At 39.8% G+C, this 20,715-nt stretch overlaps 2 protein-coding genes across 6 annotated transcripts in view; one reads left to right on the top strand and one right to left on the bottom strand.

Moving 5' to 3' along the window:
• Positions 1 to 444: 444 nt before the first annotated feature.
• Positions 445 to 7,905, bottom strand: LOC116390631 (uncharacterized). 2 transcript variants are annotated; one of them, XM_031860499.1, is made up of 8 exons: positions 7,890 to 7,905; positions 6,153 to 6,178; positions 5,049 to 5,110; positions 3,455 to 3,757; positions 2,394 to 2,669; positions 1,947 to 2,075; positions 1,763 to 1,805; positions 445 to 1,550 (listed from the first exon to the last, which is right to left on the bottom strand). In XM_031860499.1, exons 1-8 carry the CDS (start codon positions 7,890 to 7,892, stop codon positions 1,523 to 1,525), a joined length of 870 nt encoding a protein of 289 aa, XP_031716359.1. In that variant the 5' UTR covers positions 7,893 to 7,905; the 3' UTR covers positions 445 to 1,522. The 2 variants fall into 2 exon arrangements, with proteins under 2 accessions (XP_031716359.1, XP_031716360.1); XM_031860500.1 differs by having other exon boundaries at positions 1,506 to 1,550; positions 1,930 to 2,075.
• Positions 7,906 to 10,460: 2,555 nt separating this feature from the next.
• dync2h1 (dynein cytoplasmic 2 heavy chain 1) overlaps positions 10,461 to 20,715 on the top strand; it is a 94,301-nt gene continuing 84,046 nt past the window's right edge. For all 4 annotated transcript variants that reach the window (XM_031860491.1, XM_031860490.1, XM_031860492.1 and 1 more), the window contains exons 1-22: positions 10,461 to 10,568; positions 11,210 to 11,427; positions 11,634 to 11,807; positions 12,343 to 12,478; positions 12,795 to 12,913; positions 13,250 to 13,394; positions 14,126 to 14,271; positions 14,421 to 14,507; positions 15,130 to 15,264; positions 15,663 to 15,776; positions 15,883 to 15,994; positions 16,313 to 16,437; positions 16,698 to 16,873; positions 17,113 to 17,308; positions 17,434 to 17,529; positions 17,796 to 17,957; positions 18,111 to 18,209; positions 18,467 to 18,606; positions 18,877 to 19,105; positions 19,561 to 19,688; positions 19,966 to 20,081; positions 20,362 to 20,489. In XM_031860491.1, coding sequence (XP_031716351.1) covers positions 11,245 to 11,427; positions 11,634 to 11,807; positions 12,343 to 12,478; positions 12,795 to 12,913; positions 13,250 to 13,394; positions 14,126 to 14,271; positions 14,421 to 14,507; positions 15,130 to 15,264; positions 15,663 to 15,776; positions 15,883 to 15,994; positions 16,313 to 16,437; positions 16,698 to 16,873; positions 17,113 to 17,308; positions 17,434 to 17,529; positions 17,796 to 17,957; positions 18,111 to 18,209; positions 18,467 to 18,606; positions 18,877 to 19,105; positions 19,561 to 19,688; positions 19,966 to 20,081; positions 20,362 to 20,489 — 2,946 coding nt within the window. In that variant the 5' untranslated portion in view covers positions 10,461 to 10,568; positions 11,210 to 11,244. The remainder of the gene's footprint in view (positions 10,569 to 11,209; positions 11,428 to 11,633; positions 11,808 to 12,342; positions 12,479 to 12,794; positions 12,914 to 13,249; positions 13,395 to 14,125; positions 14,272 to 14,420; positions 14,508 to 15,129; positions 15,265 to 15,662; positions 15,777 to 15,882; positions 15,995 to 16,312; positions 16,438 to 16,697; positions 16,874 to 17,112; positions 17,309 to 17,433; positions 17,530 to 17,795; positions 17,958 to 18,110; positions 18,210 to 18,466; positions 18,607 to 18,876; positions 19,106 to 19,560; positions 19,689 to 19,965; positions 20,082 to 20,361; positions 20,490 to 20,715) is intronic.

The following is a 20,715-nucleotide window of genomic DNA, read 5'->3' as shown; positions in this document are numbered from 1 at the left end:
CTACTCGTCCTTCTCCTGGCAGGTGACCACGTATTGAGGTCAGAGAGACATCATGTATCGCTGTTAAAAAAGGATTGTGCTCAAATTGCTCTGATATAGGACATTGTTTTATTCCCAGAGCCAGAGGAAAGGGAGTTGCTTTTGCAGGTTGGCTCATTGATGTGGTACAATATTCAGATGTTATAGTACACACAACACTAACAAGACCAATCAGCCATAATAGCAGATTTGTCTTGACTCTGTGGTGCTAGTGCGACATCTAGTGGCAACATAACTGCATTGTAAATAAATGAGTTGGGGTAATGCTGTATTTCTACCAGTTTGTGTAACTAAAAGAGCAAGTCTTAAAACAGTGTAAATACAATCTACTGCAGCAGTTCAAATACCGTGATCCGACCATATAGTGGAGTGAAAAGTGAGAGCAATGGTTCACAGCGCACAATAAAGAAGTAATTGCACAACTTTAATGTATTATACATTTCAGTGATTTCTATGTATGGAAATAAGATACAGAACAGCCTTATTACAAGAGTGTTTCTTACAGATTCAGAAAATGAAAGCAGTCCTCTGAGATTGTTTGGTAATTATGTGAAAGGAAGAATTAAATAGTGTAAAGGATGTGCAATTTGATAATGAGAAACCAAAACACCAAATGAAATAAATATCGAGAAAAATAGCAATATTTCAAATGAGAACAGTCACCTGAGAGAAAAACGTCAAAAGTTTGATAAGGGTAATGACAGTTAACGAAGAACTTATTGCAGAAAATGTGTGTACTTCAGAGAACAAATTCCTGTGCAAAAACTATTTTGACATCCATCTTTTCTGCATTCATAAATATTTGTTCACAGCTTTAAAGCTGATACCTCATTTTTGATGGACAAAGCTAAAGTAAAACTAAAGTAAACTAAAAAATATGCTGACTAATGTTAACAGTTCTATTATGGGCATTAAATAAGAAAATACAATTTTAAAGTGCAAAAAAAACATTATACTGTATTTAAAAATAATAAAACACAGTCTAAAAAGTGAAACCTGCAGGATGTGGAACAGATCCCACTTCTGCCCGTAGAGGTCAGTGCAACAATAGAGAATACACAGTATTTCAATAATGTTTACATACAGCATTTTTGTTTTCATTGCTCACAATGCTGGAGGTGTTTCCCCAAAAGACAGTTTTCCAGTATACGACAACACTCTCACCACAAACCAGTGGAAAAGCTTTTTTTTGGAGAAGTAACCTATTCTCTGTTGAACGATGCACTGTACATTACCCGTAAAACAATACTGACAAGGAATACTTCCTTAAACACTTAAATAGTCAAATGTCAGTGAAATGTTGAGAGCAGGAGGTCCCCAGTGCGTCTCCGACTATTGACTTTGGCCGTTCCTGCCTTGTATGCAGCAGTCAGTCACAAATGTAACGTACATTTGCGTGACCTACAGTTTCAGTTGTAGATTCTACGGTCCGTGAAAAAAAATCGGACCTTCCTCTTAACCAATTCAGCCCTCAAGAAGACTCCTAGTTTTCACTGAGGACTGTTTCCTCCCTGGAGAAAATGGAAAAGAAAAAGAAAAGAGGGGTTCGGTCAGAGGTTACAAGACTTCGATGTGATATAAAACTTAGCCATCATGAATTTCAACATTTCTTCATTGCAGTTGTGCCTCATGGAACCCTTTATCAGCTTATATTTTACATTACTTATGAATGTAATCAAAGTATTACAAGTATTTTTGTTGCCAATTGCAAACATCCACTTACTCCTCAAATCCATTTTCTTGCCTCCCAGCTACTCCTGGTCCTCCTGGAAACCAACATAGAAACTGCTGTGAGTTTTTCTCTGTTATGCTCAGTCATTCGTACTTTCATCTTTGTATTTTTACAAACAGATATGCAAATGTGTGTAGCACAGCTACATTGTCACAAACCTAATATCTGTCCTTACTTCTCTTTCCTTTCTTGCAATGCCACCACCACCCGAGCAATGCCGCCATGATACTGACAACCACCACTGCACAGATGGCTACTGTTGTTATCACACAAGGATAGGGAGTGTCACGATCCTTGGGTGTACCTTCAGATGAGAACAGTGTTTATGTTATCATGCCAACATGCTAAACTAAGATGGTGAACATAGTCCTCACAGACCTGTTTGGCTGTAGACGCTTAGTCTTGTTTAAGCTTTAGAATCTCAACACAGAAACACAAACTTTAACTTCCACAGGATGCAAAAACTCCCCTCCCACATTCCTTTAACAGTAGCCATAAAAACAGATCTATGCCAAGGAGTTTCCCTTTCACCCAAAACTTGCCCAGGGGTAAAAGTTGAAAACATAATTTGGTGGAGAAACCTTTGGGACCTTTGGGACTTTTGAGTGGGTAGCCTACTCACAGACTGGGAACAGGTCTGAGATGATGTCGCCCACAGAACAGCTGAGGGACGTCAGATTTCCGTCGGAGCAGTTGACGAATGCGACGCTGGAGATGTTGAATGTTGTGGTGTGTGGATCGATCATTTTACTGTTGTTCACAATCTTCAAACTCCCCGATATGTTCCATGTCACCTCAGTGCCTGGGTAGCCACCATGTGAGGTACAGTTCACTAGGCAACTAAAGTGATGATTTTCATCACTGCAGTGCACTTTGAGTGTAGGTTTGATGTAGTTTGCTAGGAGAAAGAGACAGGGATAAAAAAGAGCACTGTCAGGTAGTAGTACTGTAGGTTGCATAGCCATACACCTTTTCAATGATGCAATAATATTCATAGAGCCTCCCTAAGTTTTAAGATCACAAACTCACAGACAAGTCACCTTTACTGAGACAGTGATGGATTAATGCAAAGGTTGATTTTGTTTGTTTGTTATTATACTGAAGGCATTTAAGTCTATCCACAGTAGTGGTCCTGAGATGGATAACCTGTCCAGAGTTTCCCTACTGCTGGGATGGACTTCAGACTGCTCAGACCCTGAATAAGTGGGCTTGGAGAATGCAAGTCACAAATTGGTCTGGGAATCAGATTTCTTTTACCTCAAACAGCACATCCCCACTTCAACAATTGACAGTAAAATCAAGGTTAAATACCTGAGTGGTAAAGGATTTCCTAAACTTAGCTGGCTAGGTATTATGCACATACTTCCGTGCTGTAATCAGTTCAAATGCTGGGCACTGACTTTCTCCTATCATTCCAATAAAATCTCTCCCGTACTATTGCTCAAACATCTAGGATTGCGCAGGTATTTGATAATGACCCAGATAATGATTTGGTCAAATCATTTTCACTGGCACCACTTTCAGGTGAAAAAAAACTATTCTTGACCTACAATGTTAGAAATGAGCTGAATGCCTTTATCAGTGTACTCTACATACAGTATTAATCCGTCATTCTCAAGTGTTAGAAATTAAAACTCCTTAAAACCTAAAACTCATACAAGCAAATACATTTTAAAATCATACCTGTGACTTTGAGGTGCAGGTGTATATGGGCTTCAGGTTTCATCTCACTGTACCGGATAATGCACTGATAGTCACCACTATGTGAGACGTTCAAATTGTACATGAGTATGGTCATCTTGTCAAGATCCACTCTGGTGTTCTCCCATGACAGCTCTGATACGTTTTCTGATTCATAGTAGCCATTCACAAATGTTTCGCCTTTCTGGATGTACCACAATTTCAATGTCCTTTTTTGGTCAATGGGACAGTGGAAGGTCACTGTTCCACCAACCTCCCCTCTGAGCTGAATCGAAGCAGCACTATCTGGAAGAAAATAAATGTGAGAGAGAGAAAGGGTTAGAGCATGCTGGGAAAGCCTCCATGAAACAGTATGAAATTGTGAATGCAGGCAAATTGTGTTTCACAGAATGTATGAGTTGTACGCATTTTTGAAAATGTGAAAAAAATAAAAAACTTCATAAAAATAATGCACCGTGTATGTAAGTGTTGACAGAATAATATGCGGAGAAAGATACAATCAAGGAGGGGACAAGAGTTGTGTACAGTGTTACTGAGTCAATGTTGCACGTCAGAAAGTAAAACCATTAACAAAAAGGTTTGCCATCTGTATTTTCCAACTTGAAATAAACATAAGCAATAAACGATGAGAAAACAGTTCTTACTTTAGGCTGTGGTGGTGTGAAGGGTTTTTTGTTCAGTTTTTTTTTTTTTTTTCATAGCTTCTCTTTATGACGTAGTAGAATTGTCTCAGTTCCTCATCATTTGTCTTTTCAGTTTTATGCAAAATACACAACTAATAGTGTTCCCTTCATGTCGTACAGGATCTAAAGTTCACAATATCGAAAGTGACATTACAGTGAGCAATAAACAGGTCCTTCTTTTCATCGTCACCTTGTGTGTGGGTGTTTTTCAGCACACCATTTATGTTTCGATTTTGATCTTTTACCGATAAAGACGTTACTTTCTTCACCAGCTAGTTATTTGTTTTGTCCGTGATTTATGGGCCTTAAAGTCCCAGTGCTTCTGTATTATGACGTGTTCCCCAGTGAAATGGAATATTTCAGCGGTGTAGGGAGGGAATTAAAACAAATCCTTCACATTTGATTGGATTGCTAAAAAGTGTGCGAGCTTAGAATGCACGGGGCTACAGAGGACTGTGACTCCACACACACCTAACGTGTTGCTAAAAGTTGCAGATTGATTGATTGATAGATGGATGTTATGATATTATTGGTTGAAAATGTTTTTTAATAGCTTACGTAAGCACACGTCATATTTTGTTTTACAGGCAGAAAAGATCACTGGATCAATTTTTTTTTTTTTTTGCATATATTGTCAAACAGGTGCACTATATGACCGGGGATGTGATCTTCAAAGGAAAAGTTAATGAATAGTTTGACCGAGATTTGGATGAGAAGAATCTTGGCAGGAAGGCAAATTAAGTGACGTATTTCCCAACATGGTGAACTATTCAAGGAAGTTAAAGAGAATTTAGTTCTGTCGAGCTGCAGAGTTGGATGATTTAACTTGTTTCACTATAAAACCAAGACGACGGTGTGTGTTGTTGAGGCACTGATATGACAGAACTGCTCACCTATGACAGCAGAGTGACATGTCATAGTCAAAACCAGCAGCTGGAGAGTAAGCCTTGGGATTCTGGGAAGACAGAATAAAGCAAAAAATTGCTTACATGGTTACTCAGGTAACCCTGGGGCGTTGCAGTGACACAAAGAGATGCCTACATACAGTAGGCATGCATACATAATTTGACAGATAAAAAACAGCTTTCTCAGCTGGCCCTGTGCCCAGAGATTTTGCAATCGAGTGGTTCAGTTAGTCACTATGAGCCACACGTGCTCATATTAACTGAACTCGCCCTCCTCTGTCAACAACCGCTAATCTCTCTAAAACTGACGTGACTGTGCCGACTCTACTATAAAAACAAGTACACACTCAAAGGTGATATTGATGTGAAACCCCACACACAGTACAGCAGTATGAATATGTGAGTATATTACTTTATGAGTCTATAAAGTACTTCAATCAATAGTTCCTCCCAGAGGTGACTCCAATGTAGTTTAAAACAGTCTGAGGAGAGTTATTGAAAGAAATACTTATTACACAATAAGTTCAACTCTCAGTTCTCCGTTGCCCCTTTAGATAATGTGGGTCCATGTTACATACATTTTTTACCACAGTAGCCTCATTTGATGACCCTTGACACCTGCAGCAATAGCTCCACTGAGTGATGCAGGGTCATAAACTCATTAGGTTATTATTAGATTTAAAGCCTGTATGGTAATTCTTAGACAGATAATTGTTGGAAATTTGTTTTAGTTGTTTCCTGTCAATCTGTTGTGGTTGGCTCACAGTAAAACTGCTGCCAGCGTTTTAAAAGGAGAGGGAGTTTGAATCAGGAAGTATTCAGTGTCTTGACTGTAACACTCACATAGACCACGTTAATACTAATGACTACATCACTGGCTCATCTGTGGAAATCATCTTAGGCGCCTCACCCAAATGAACATTCAAAAGTGTTGAGGGTTGGAGTTCAGGTCACACTGTTTACTGATGACATCATATCTAACGCTGTGATCATGGTAGATTACGCAGATCATTTAAAAATAGACATAGTCGTAGCATTGTCATGTCTACTGCTCAAAATCACGAGGTAATAGAAAAAGGCTGGGGTACTTACTGAAAATGTCGGTTGCAAAGTGATGCCTGTTGAAAAAACAAACGAGTTAATCACTGTGATAGCACTGATTCTTTTTTGATTTGGTATCTTTTAAATCAGTTCACAGTACCATGAATTGTCACTGATTCTTTTTAAATTTGCACGCTTTGTAAATTCAAACTCTGCATTCATACAGTAAACACGGCCTCTTGAATGTATACACAAACAAAATGCAATCTTAAGTGAAATATCTAGCTGGCCCTTGACAGTCAGTTTTGCAAAGGAAAATGATTTCTGTCACCCTGAAAGAAAACATCCAAAGAGTGTTTTCAACAGACACCAAGATAGAGGAAATTCCCCGTGCAGTATCTGAGAAAGCCCGTTCATTTTGCTCTGCCGAAGGGTGTATTCCTGTACATGCGCACTTAAGACAGTGCCTTCTATTATTCTTTTGTTTATTCATTTTGTAACAAAAATAACATAGAAAAAAAGGCTCCTAGGGGGAAAACCACAACGTACACCGTGTTTCATAATAAGCAGCAGTGTCTTCCTTGACAGAAACCACATCTGAGGGAATTCCCAAAGGCCATATGATTATAAACGGACTGTAATCGGTGTCTAGTTTCAGTTGAAGTGATACCAGATGGATCATGGAAGATACATTCCTAACTGTGACATTCTTGACTCATTATTAAAATAACCATCAGTCATCATGTCTTCTTCAGCATTGAATGTGTCATGTCTTCAGTATTGAATGTGATATATATTTTTTTTAATTTCTGTGAGTCAACACCATGGCATACTTTTGAGGCTACAGTGTATGGTTTAATGTATTGTGTACAAGTGAGTAAACTAAAGATATGGCAAAGCAGAGAGGATCGTTTGAGCATTATGATTGACTTTGAGTTGTATGTGTCATGAAATCACTTCTGTCTACTATGACCATCAAACATTTACACAGTGAGGCTTTATTGGAGTAGGGATTCCCACATGACGTAACATGATTTACAAAGCACTACTCACCCTGCTGCATTGTTTCGAGGCAATACACACATGCCTGCCTTTTGCCAATCAGATATACTACGAAACCACACACCAGTTCCACACATTGCTTTATCTCATCTCACATTGATTTTCATGTCTTTCTAATGTGTGAGCTGTGTGATATTTGCTGTGGGTCAAAATAGGAGAGGACCTTTTGTGTTGGCTGCTACACAGCTTCAAGAAACAGCGTCATGTTGATAACTGTTTTGTGATGAATCAGCATTCCCGGAATGTAGGCTTTCCTCAACACAAGTCACTCGATGACCATAAACCAGTCATGTGTGAAATCAACAAATACAAGTATTTACACTTTTAACACACTCAATATGTTTCACTCTCTCTTGGTCACTTATACACACAAACTGAGTAAATAAGTCAAATTTAATATAATGTGCATATATATATATACATACATATATATATATATATATATATATATATATCAGCAGTGCTTTTTTGCACATATTATTCCCTTTGTAAGATAGTCAATCTTGCAGAGGCCAAAAAGGTTTTCTACTATGGTTTAGTTTACTTGTGGCTAAAACATGCGACCCTTCCTGGGAAGGCTTTGATTGAGTTCACGCACCTACACACACGCGCACACACACACACCTAAACACGCACACACACACACACACACACACACACACTCGACAGACAACGATAAAATACGTTTTCAAAAGAGACAAGTAAAAGAGAGGAGGACAAACTCACCATCGTGCTGTGAAGCTTTCTGTCAGTCTGAGAGAGTGAGAGAAAGGGACTTCCTCTTCATACAAACAAGAATGGGTGGAGCTGAGTGAGTCATCATATGAGTAATCTATGAGGTCAACCTGAGCCTGAGTCCTGTTTTATATGAAGAAAACGTGTTGTATCTTTGATAGAGCATAGGCACATGTGTTATTAATTACATAAACAATGGATTTGTTCTATTCAAGTGTCCCAGGCAGCCTTGGCAGTGCTACAGTGAGCCAGCATGTATTACTTCAGGACCCTGAAACTGAAGCAGCTAAATGGAATTCAGCTATTGTTCAATTTATTATGTACACCTGTGCTCTTCCTGCTGTGACATGTCATTATGTCTATTTTCTTAAAAGATCGATAGTAGCAAATGTAATATATGTAACTAATAATTGTTTTTCTGAGATTCATTTTGAATATATAGCTTACTGTTGAGCAGCCTAAAGTGGGCTTCCACAGAATTGTGAGGGTGTGAGGGTTGTATGAGTTCACGTGTATGTGTTGTTCAGTTATTCCATGTCACAGAAAACATCAGGAAGCGTGATGAACTTCCCTGTCTGCTTTCCAGCTAAGTCTCATCTGACCATATGTCGATTATTTAGGAGAGATAACAATCATTTATCATGGCAGAAAGCAGCACTGCCACATCCATAATATTCTGCTGCTATGTTTGTTTTGTTTGTTTTTTAAATGATGAGTTTCGGAATATGGCGCAATTGACCGAACTGAGCAACTCTCAGTGAGAGGGAAGAAGGAACTAGAGAACACAGTTTCACTTAGTTTAATCACACGGTGTACCATTATTGCACAATTTTACTTTGGGCATGACCCAAGTGGAGACAATTATTTTCCACTGAGAAAAAAACAGTGTTTAAGAGACTGGGTACGTAATACAATTATTTAATATTGTGAAAGCAGAGAGTCAATGCAATAATAAGTATGCCATCTGATCTGTTTCAGGGTGACGAATCAATAAATATTCATCCTTTTTTGGGCTGTAAATGTAACCACTTAGGGCACTAAGAATAACTTTCTAGTGTGAAATACAGCAGTATGATGCCAAATTTAAGATTGTAAGAAAATGTGTGATTGCATTGTGTGTAGTTTTTTTTCATCACAGCCTTTATCTCTAATCTGCCATCTTCCAATTTGTGGTGAAAATGTCCCACAATATCTCAGATGCCTCTCGAATGCTGTTTCTTGGATACAGGTTGTGTGCTTCTCTAAACATACAGTACACTCCCACAGCTGGTCTGCCCGGAAAACATCTGCAGCTAACCTCAAAGTGTTTCATATTCAAGTTTGTTCTTTGTTCTTCTGTCACATCGGTAGAACATCTTTTCACTACTGTTTTTCAATCGCTTTGTTATGGCAATTTGTTTTAATGACAAATATTAAAATATGTACTGTCCCTTTTCGTTAGCCATTCAATTCCTGTTAATCACCATTCAATATGTTCGGAATTTGCAAGGGTCCCAGCTAATTGAAGTGAGTATACTAAATGGACAGTCTCTAATGTATTAACTTCTATTCTAATCTAATTTAATATCTACTTTGACATTTTAGGAATAAAGATTTACATAATAAAGTGTTTTTTACCCACTTACAGTTTTAATTGACCTTGTGAAAAGAGGTTAGAAAACGTTACCTTAGGTTTTGTGAGTTTATACCTGTAACCCCATTTAGAAAAGGTTTATCCCACCTGGGAGTGGAAATGCTGATTACAGGAAAACTGTCAGTCCTTAATTTAGAAGAAGAATTTAGGGAAGATACAAGGAATAAGTGGGATTTTCCATGTGTATCCCTGAAATATTTGACAAAAAGTACCCAGAAAGTAGAGCCTCCTTCTCACTCAATGAATCGTACATATGTATTACAAAATAGATGACAATGCCTTATAGAAAATCAACTGTATAAGCTAATGTAGAAGTTAACACCCATAGGACCCCTTACAGCCTTGCTTCAGTGGTTTTCAGGGAGTTGTTGGTCAGTGGGCAGTATGTGGGAGGAAAGGCTTTACGAACATAACCAAATGTGCAAAATAGTTAAACAAATCAGTTCTCATTGTATGGGGGATTTTGAAACTCAAGAACAATCTCACATATACTACCACCTTTCTTCAGTAGCTTCCTGTCTAAAAAGTGCTCCCCTAAACTAAAGCAAATGCCCAATACATATGTTAGTGTTAGAAGCAAATATATAGCACTGCATGCTGCTGCAAATTCTGCAGTTGGCACTGGTATCCGCTATCTGCTTGTCTCTTTGGGAAACTCTAAGACGCAGTTGAGATTATTGCTATATATATACATATATATATATATATATATATATATATATATATATATATATATATATATCTTGTGCTTCTTAAAATAGATCTATATGAGGAAAAAAGTTATCTAGCTTAACCACGGCTGAAACTGCCTGTCTGAGCAGCTATCCTAAGCAAATGGCGTAAGGACACTGCGTAAGTTTCTAGTCCCGTTTATAGGTTCCGCTGTGTCATGTGGTACAAGTGATCGTAGTTGCCTGGTAACCTCGCAAGCATAATCTTACCTACACACAGGCGCTAGTAACGGATTGCTAAAGCTCTCATCCATGATTTGAGTTACCAAAAAAGCTCCGATAGTGGAACATTTGGTGAAAAAAACGGTATGCAGCCAAGGTTTCTATTAGTTGGCTAGCGTGCTGAAGTCAAGCCAGCTAGCGTAAGCTAAAATGCGCAACTTTATTTTAGAGACGTGGCGAGCTAACGTTAGCAAGCTAGCTGGTGTCATTTGCCGAACTTAGTTAAAGCTAATGCTGCAGCATAACTACTTTAGTTCTTCCCATGTAACGTTAAAAGAGCCAGAAGACTGTCTGGACGCATGCTGGTTTTATAAGCTAACGTTAACGTTAGCACATTTAAGATGGTATAGTTAGCTAACAGTTTAGCAGCGATACCAGCAGTGGTTAGCGCTGCTCAAACACATCACTTCACTGGGTTAGTTAGTTGCAAAGACATTGAACCGGAAAAGTTGGATGAGTATGTGTTTGTCTTAATACTATTTCTTTATTTCTGTGTCGGCGTAACCAACGCAAGAATCAACATAAACTGAAGTCAAAGCCTGATATGGCCCCAGTTTGTCTCCTGATGCAGTAATTAGCCTGGTCCTAAAATGGCACATTTATTAAATCTACAGTAATAACCATGAGACGTCAAAAAATGATTTGTATGAGTCTCTGTTTTACACAATAGCAGCCATATATCCCTCCCAAAGTGTGGTAATTTACAGTTTTATTTTTTTGTACAGCTTTCTGAGCATCAGTACATCATTGCAGCTGAAAGATGCCCCACGGTTCAGATGATGCTCGCAAACAGTTCATCCTGACCACCAGTGGAAACTTCTATGGGATAAAGGCTTCACCGTCTCTGCTTGACAGCCCAGAGCTCAATAACTTCTTGGACGATGGAAATGAATTTGTCCTGTCCGTCTGTAGACATGACAGCGTGCTTCACTTGTCAAATAAGGTAACAAATATTAAAAGCATTACAATGTTTCCTAGAGCGTATTAAACTATCCATGTGAAATAATTTGATCAAAAAAACCTTTTTTTCACTGTGTGTGTCAAACTAAACGCCTGGTAGCATGTACATGTACATGTGCAGATCATAACACGTAACAACAGTCGACTTGACAATGATCCTTTTTTAAATATTTCATCTTCCTTTGTCAGACTGGAGCATCGGGGGACAGCAAAGAGAAGGTGTTGGTGTTCTTCAAGCTGCATCCCACAGTGATTACAGAAGACAATCTTCACCACAGCCTCCTTGTGTCGTCTATGCTGGAGTCTCCCATCAACACCCTCTACCAGGCTTTAAGACAAGTCTTTGCGCCTGTACTGCTGAAGGTAAGCCTGTCTCTGTGTATTAATGAATTCCACAGAGGCTTTTTGAAAGATGGAGGCTTTAGTAGTAACATTAACCACAGTGGTAGATTCTGCTAGACCACATAGCCAACAAATCTGTAGGAGGATGTACAATTTCTGAACACATTTCAAGTTGGAATTAGTAAAAATATTTTCTATATTCTTATTTTGAGAAATAAGCGCTCTCCCTGACTATTATTGAAAAGAAAGAAAAACTTGACATAATTGCAAACACATTGTAAATAGATATTACGACACCACTATGATGTACATAAATACTTTTAAAGTGTTTTCCCCTAAAGCTTTTGATTAAGAGATTAATAACAAAACAAGTCTATTTAATCCAAAACTTTAAAAAGAATCTATCTCTTTCACCTCTCTCTCTCTCTCTCTCTCTCTCTCTCTCTCTCTCTCTCTCTCTCTCTCCCTCTTTCTCTCTTCCCCCTCTCTCTCTCTTTCACCTCTCTCTCTCTTTCACCTCTCTCTCTCTCTCTCTCTTTCACCTCTCTCTCTCTAGGATGAGCGCTGGAGTTCAGCATTTGACCCGAAGCTGGCCGGCCTGCTGAGTGAGCTGGAGCTTGGCCTGGGCTCAGTGGTCCGCCAGTCTGGAGCACAGCCCTCCAAGAGGGGCCGCACAGAGGAAGATGTTCTCGGTAGGCATGAATATATTTCTGCAGAAACAAATACACAGGTCTGGGTTGTAGTGCATACAGAATGATCATAGAAGCTGCATATATATATATATATATATATTTTTTTTTTTACAAACAGTTGGATTTTGGAGGGACTTAACATTAAGCATGTGGTTTTATGAAATACGGCTGCACGGTGGTGTAGTGGCTGCATTTGTTCACGTTTTAAAGGAGGCTGTCTAGTAAAGAAATAAAAACAACAACTCTTAATTGATAACAACAAAGATACATTATGATTTTCAAACTATGTACTCGTATTTCTTTTCCAATCTTTCAGGCATCCTGACTCCCAGTGATGAGTTCCAGTACTGGGACGATCTCTCTGAGTCTGCGGAGAAGAACAGTGTGAGAGAAAGGGCTACTTATTTCACTGAGGAATTTAAACTCATACGAAAGGTATGCATGCAAACATTTATGTATCAGGAGGAGTGGCTACATTACATTCACTACATATTATTTCTATGTATACAAGGTGGTTGCTAAATGAATTATAAGATGAAGATATAATCTGTATCTGTACTAAGCAATGATTCCATACATAAGTTAGTAATTAAAAGAAAGCCATTACATCTTGGTACACTTAGTTATTTTATGTCTTAACTTTAACTTTGATTCTTAACATTTACATTATCTCACGTACTGTTTTGAACGCTGTTTAACAATTGTTTTCGGAGCTGATATTTTCAAATTGCAGTGAACTAATAGAGAACTAACTATGTGTGTGTCCACCAGGAGTATGGCGGTCTTGATGCCTTGTCTATGCCGGATGTTATGGATCTGGTGGAACAGAGCAGAGACACTCTGGATGACATGTGGCGGCAGACTGATTTTGAGCCTTATCCAGAAACACGCATGGTCCGACTCATGGATGTCATCGGTGGGACTCTCTCACACATTCACAGACCAAAACTAGGAAATGAGAACAAATATTTGCTGATGTTGTTTTTGAGTTACATTGTGCGTCAAGACTTCTGCAGCACAAAGATCATTTAGCGACTGTGGTTGTTGGTGAAATGCACATCTCTTGATTACTGAAACTGACTTTGTTTTCTTACAAACTCCTCAGTATGCAGTACCAACTCTATACACAGACCATGGCTTGTCAATAATCTATGCCTACATGATCAAATTATGTTTTACCCTAAACATTGTTCCCATAACACATTTATCATATTTACAAAACAACTGATCTTATAAGTTGCGCTGTATATAAGAGATTCAGATTATTTCCACGATATAGCATGTATATCTTTGGATCACTTTGGAAAGTCTCATTATCTTGGGGAGATTAAAACAAGTCCCAATTATCTAGATGCATATTAGATGAAGCCAAAGCCCTCCCAAGTCCATTGAGAAATAGACTTGTTGAACAGTTATCCTAAGTTTCCCTGAGCGCCAGCGTCCAGTTTCAGTTATTCCAATGAGTAGAGAGCGGATGCGGCCGCCTAGAGAGAAAGCGCTCAACCCAGCAGCTTTTTTTCAGAGCACTCTGAGGGCTTCAGGGCTGGTAGTCCTGGAATGTGTGCATGTGTACGTTTCCTGTGTTTAGGCTTCTGTATGTGGCAATGTTGTCTTCTTTTCTTTTTTTTGTGTATGTTTGTGTACAAGGTGGAGCCCTGGGAAGATATGTGCAGAGGAATCTAAGCGGCCTTCAAATCTTTGAGGAGCCATTTGTATCCGTGAGGGAGAACATGAGAACGGGCGTTGCCATCTGTGAGCAGTGGGTTGTTGCCTGTGAGAATCTCACTGGACAGGTATGAAAGAGAACAAAATAGGAAATAAGTATGCACAAAACGGTTCCAAAAATCTAAACTTTTACCGTTTACTCTAATGCATATAAACCCAACATTTGACTGAAAATCCAAACGCTGAAAACACATTTAATTTCCTTTTTTTCCCTCAGGTGTGGAAGAGACATGCTCCACACCCCTGGAAGGGAAACAAGCACTGCCCGCAAACCCTTCATTGCCTTGCAAAAAGATTGGATGAGGTAAGATATGGTTTTAATCAGGAGTGAAGGAAACACTTTCTGTAGGATACACAATGCTTAACGGTGCATATTTCTCCTTTTCACATGACATTGTGGTGCACTGGTTGCATCACATTCTGTGTTTAAATTATCTCCGCAAGTATCCTCTTAGTCATTTCTGCTTGTTTGCAAAAGAGCAGACGTCACATTTCAATGGAATTTCCACTTGATGTTTATTTTTGAAACCAGAACAAGGAAGGGAAAATGAACCATACATGTATTGACAGACACTAGTTAGACACCTTATTGATCCACAAAGCAGCCTACTCACATTGGACATTCATTCTATGTTCATATGTACAGATTTTGTGGGACAAATATGGGAATTATGAAATATTTTTCCTGTTAGCATTTCCATTGAAGGTCTGACATTGGCCTTTGTCAGTTTAGCACGCTTATAGATGCGCTAAACTATGTTTTAGGAATCGTCTCCCATTCCCATATGTACAGCATCTTAGAATTAGAGCCACAGTCGGATAAGTTACAGATTGTAATTGATGTTGTTGACTTACAACCAAACGCATAAATAAAACAGTTGACATAGATAACATGTGAAAACACACTCCCTGTTTACGTCTACCAGGTGGTGACTCTCCGAATGGTTCATGAGAAACTGCTGCGTCTGCTACCGGGAGGGAAGCAGCAGGCTCTGACTCCGGATCGTGTGTTTGAACCTTTCTCTGGACTCAACCCTCTGCATTACAACCCGTACACTGAGGTTAGTTGTAGGAATCGGTGGGTGTGCATACGTACTGTTTGTGAGACTTCTGAGTGACCTCGTTTGAGCCGTCCTCATGCCTGTATTTTGTTAAGTTCGGTGCCACCATGCAGGCACGATACGGTACAGGTTCTTCATTTGGTGGCTGCTTGATGTCACTTTGAACAGATTACTGTAACTGAAAGGATTCTCCAATCATGCTCACACTTTCCAGCTACAGCCACCTCACCCTGCAATGACTTTGATACTGTAGTATAAGTACTTGTCTTGCGCCTGTAAACATAGAAAAGAAATGATGGTCATTTTAAGTTGCATCTTCTACACAATCTATTTAGGCAAGGATGAAACATCCCTCTTTAACTTAGAGTATGACTCTTTGTTGTGTGTTTTTCTTGTAGCCTCTCTGGAGAGCAGCAGTGGCTCAGTTTGAGCGCCAAATGGCTCCGTCAGAGCAGGAGGTAGCCGGCAGTCTAAAGAGCTACATTGCTGATGTACAGCACAACCCCCAACAGGTAGTGAAACACCAACTTACGTCAGCTCAGGTTGTTAGTATTGTGTGTGGGTGTGTTGATGTGGGAACTTACAGTAAGTGCCTGTGCATATGTGTTTGTTGTCTAGCTGTTGCAGGTGTTCCAAAAGCACAAGGAGTTAATCAGACGTCCTGCCATCAGCAAGGAGCTGCAGTCAGAGAGAGAGACCCTCCTGGCCAGACTCCTGGACTACAACAAGGGTACACAGCACGTATCTGTGTCTGTGTCAGAGATAGTGTGACAGTGGGTTATTGTGTCTACACATGGTGTATAAAAGTGCATGCTGGTCTTCTAAAAACAACAGGAAGTCAATGGCTATGACAGACAGCTCATGGAGGCAGTTAAGGCACTTTAAAACCCTTAGCACCCAATTGCAGCAGTTTGAGCCAAAAATCACTTTCCTTCTCAGAGTCATAACTGACTGAATGCTAGATGTTAAAAAGATGCGCATGATGTCAGTGGTGACACTTTGTCGTACCTCATCTTTGACCCCTCTCTACTTTTTAAAATGTTCTTAGGCCTGAAGAGTGACTTTGAGAGTCGATGCCACGGAGGCCCCGGAGACAAGTCTGGCCCACTCATTGGCAGGAACCTGCCTGAGGTGGTCAACAGAATTGTCTGGGTCCAACAGCTCATACACAAGGTAACTGAGTGTGTCTGTCTCTGCATGTGCACATGCTCACATGTGCCGTATGCGACTGAGCAGCATTGATTTACATTTGTAAGAGGATGAGCTTTCGTCAGATAATTAGACAGAATTAGACAGATAGGTGATCATATGAAAAATACACCAACAGCTTTTTGCTGATGTTACAAATCCAAATAATTCCTATGATGATGAAACTATTAGTGTGTTCTGATTCCCTTCTCTTCTATATCCCTGTGCTTGCATTCTTACGTTAGATTGAGGACTCTGTTCGCATTGCTGAAGCACTGCTCTCAGACCTGTCTGGGTTCAAGGGGTTCCTGCATTTCTGTGATGACCTGCTAGAAGTTCTGAGGGCGTATGAACAGGAACAGTTCGAGGACTGGTCAAGAGATATACTGTCGGGACTGGCTGACCCAAAGTCAGGGATCAGGTTGGAAAAGTTGCACACTGTGACATTAACTAACAAGACTTCCAAGGTAAAGTTCTGAACAACTATGAGTTTCATCTTAATTGCCACTAAAAGCATTCGGGTCAATTTATATGTCAGGGTTTCTTAAACAGCAACACATATGCATTTCCTCAATAATCCTTTTCATTGATCAAGGGCAGTTCTGTTGGAATGGGTGCTGGTTTGAGTGGATCTAATTGTAATTCTCTCCCACTGTACAGTCTCCAGGCTAGTAACCGTGTGATGGACCTGGACCATGTGGACGGCAGGTTAAAGATCCAGTATTCAGACAGGCTGGTGAGCCTGCTCAGGGAGGTCAGGCAGCTCTCTGCCCTGGGCTTTCCCATCCCAGCCAAGATACAACAGGCCTCTAATACTGCAGACAAATTCTACAGACAAGCCATTGTCCTAAAGCAGGTGAGAGTGGAGGTCAAGACACACACATGAGCACATTTTCTTTCCTCGTTGATGTGTTTGTTTCATTATTTCTGTTTTTAGCTTGTCTCAAGCTCATATTGTAACAAAGTGTTCCTGCGTTGCAGGTGGCCCATTTCTACAACACCATAGACCAGCAGATGGTTCCCTCTCAGAGACCTATGATGCTTAGCCTTGCCCTGGCCTTTGAACAGGTCATCAAGGTACACAGCAGGAAATTATCTGGGTTTTTGTTTTGGCTTTGCTTTGGATATTTAATGTTGTAATAATTATTTTTACTTTTTATAAAAATCTAATGTTATGCAACTTGGAAGTGCCTAGTTCTAATTATATGCATGAAAAAGTAAAGGAACTTTCTCAAATGTCTTACATACTTTAACAAGAAACCCGCTCGTCACCTATAAATTCTACCTGAAGTTCATATTTTGGATGTATGATAAAGTATGATCTTTATGCTTTTCTTTCTAAGAACCCTCGTTCTCAGTCAAAGGAATCGGGTGGTAAACTGCAGATCACCTGGGACAACCCCAAAGAGTTGGAAGTTTACATCGCCAAGCTGCAGTCTGCCGCCGAGAGACTCTCCACCGAAAACAGGAAGTTACGCAAATGGCACACTGACTTCATTGACAAGGTTGTAGCATGCTGTTATTTCTTTTTTACTTCAGTTGTTTTACTAGATGATTGAATAGATAGGCAGTTAACACAAATGATTTGTTTTGGAATCATAATCTGAGATGAGTCACTAACGTCTTGCTGTGTGTTTGTATTTGGGTGTATTTCTCAGGTGGTGACACTGATGAATGTGGACCTGCTGAGACATCAGCAGCGGTGGAAGGATGGCCTTCAGGACCTCCGTACTGGCTTTGCCACTCTGGAGGCTCAGGTATTGATTACAGCCAGAAGTGTATTTGCCGCTGGCCTTCATAGCTTTACTGAATAAATCATTTTGTATATTCATGACGATAAACATTTGGAGAAACCCCCAAGGGGGAGCTCTGTGCTTACTGCGATTGTCATTGTAAATAGGCATGGAACACAATTATTTTATTACTAAGCTTTTCTTTGGACGTACACAGCCTGTACAACAAATGTTCCTCCTGCCTCCTTGGAAAACGAATGTACGTATGTGCGTGTGTTTAGGGCTTCAGGTCTGATGACATGCGGGCGTGGCGTCAGCACTGGAACCATCAGCTGTACAAGGCTCTTGAACACCAGTACCAGACCGGACTGGAAGCTCTGAACAAGAACCTGCCTGAAATACACATAGACCTCACTTTCAAGTCAGTATTGTCTCATTGCATCTCTCTCTTATCTCTGCTATGCAACTGTTTTTGTGTGGGTTGTCACCTCTTTCTCGCCCTCTCACACATGTGGTGTTTTCCCCTTATCTTGAACCACTGTCACTGATTTTATGTCCCCACCTCTTAATTCTGACCCTTGGTCATATTACCATTTCTCTTCCTGTCTATCTGCCTCTTTCTTATTCTCTCCTCCAACAACATTATTAAGTAGTGTGGATTAAATCTGTTTTTCTCTTAACTTGTGATTAGGCAGGGCCGTTTGCAGTTCCGTCCTCCGTTTGAGGAAGTGCGAGCACGCTACTTCAGGGAGATGAAGCGGTTCATCTCGATCCCAAACCAGTTCAAAGGAGTCAGTGCCCAGGGGGAGGAGCTTATCTTCAGCGTCATGATTGACAGAAATGCTTCTGGGTACCTCACCATATTCAGCAAGGCAGAGGACCTCTTTAGCCGTCTGCAGGCGATACAACACAAGTTCAAGGTGCCTGAACAACATATTATTTTGATATCAATACTGATTTAACTGATTATTGTTAGTCAACTGTCCTGTAAAAAATGATCCTTCTTTCACCTTTTGCTCATGTAAGCATTGAAATGAGCCATTGCTGTACTGTTTTCATTGAAAGAATGCTACTTTGATTATTTATGCTTCTCTATTTATATACTGAAGCTCTGTTATTTTCATCGTCAGCATTTTTCACCTTTACATTACCTATAGTAGTTCCCCTCTGTGTGAAGCCATGCATATCTAAACCGTAGGGAAAAGCCCTCAGTCAACCCCAGACTTCTCTTTTTATATCTCCTTTTCATTAGTTCTGTTTTTTCTTTAGTCATTTATGTCTTGTTGTGACGTGTAGTTTGTCACCTTCGATGCAGAAACTTTTAAAATCTGGAAACATGAACTGCACCCAACCACTGTGATTCTGTGTGTCGTAGGAGTGGGTGGTGCTGGGTCAGGTTGATTTAGAGAAGTTAGTGGAGCAGCATCTGAACTCTGTGCAAGACTGGGAGAGAAACTTCAAGGCCCTGAAGGCCAGAGGGAAGGAGTCCGAGCGTCTGCCCAGGTATAGCTCACACATGTTAACACAATATAACTAAGTTATAACTTCTCAACAGGAAACACAAACACAAGTTTTTTTTTTTGGTAAGATTTTGCTATGATTCAGCTTTTTCAGATGTCATGGAGTTCTTCTTTAACCATTTGTATTTGTAGCTGGCATTTTATTTGCCCTACCAGGATCTTCTTGGGTTCACTTCATGTTATTCGACCTCACAAATACGGAAATTGACATCATAACAATAGAGTCACAGACACTGATCCCTTCCTTCCTCCTCTGTCAGCCAGGAGAAGGTCGACTGTATTACAGTCAACTGTGAGCCAGTGAAAGCCGTCATCGATGACCTGATCCAGAAGCTGTTTGACATTCTGCTCTTATCACTCAGGAAGTCCATATATGGTAAAAACAGACAACTCAATTGTCTTTTCACTTTTCCCCCACTTTGTTTTTACTCTTTTACAGCATTAACATTGCATTGTTATATAAAGTTATCACTGTATTTTACAACAATCAGAAGCCAAATATTTCCCTTTTTCAATTTCTATATTTGGGCTTGTGTGTTTCAATTTTGTTTTTCATTATTTTGGTCCAATGCCATCTCCTTTTGTCTTACTTTCTCTTTCTCTTTCCTTTTCTGTTTCCTTTCCTTTGTGCATGTGCTCTTCCTTCTTGCTTGCAGGGCACACCCAGGCCATAGACAGTTTTGTTTCAGAGGCAATGGAGACCTTGTCCACTCGACCAGAGAGCATGGAGGAGATTGGCGCGGCCAGTAGCAAATATAGCCAGATATTAACCCGCAAACCAGAAGTAAGACAAAAACACTTCTAAACACTGGCTAGCCACCATCTTTAATGGTATTACTCAGGCTTTAGGTCTGTGCAAATAGTTTTCTCATACTTCCTGAGTCATGCTGCCAAATCATGGGGATTTTAGAACTAAAGTTAATTTCCTTCATTCAGCCAAATCGTTTTGCTTCCTGTCAAAGAAATGAAAGAATAAAGTATTTTACATTGTTATATATATATATATATAT

Source organism: Anarrhichthys ocellatus, unplaced genomic scaffold (genome assembly GCF_004355925.1).
Source record: "Anarrhichthys ocellatus isolate YVR2014 unplaced genomic scaffold, GSC_Weel_1.0 scaffold24, whole genome shotgun sequence".
Taxonomy (NCBI): domain Eukaryota; kingdom Metazoa; phylum Chordata; class Actinopteri; order Perciformes; family Anarhichadidae; genus Anarrhichthys; species Anarrhichthys ocellatus.
The sequence above is the reverse complement of the archived record's forward strand: the minus strand, read 5'-3'. Positions and strand labels throughout refer to the sequence as shown.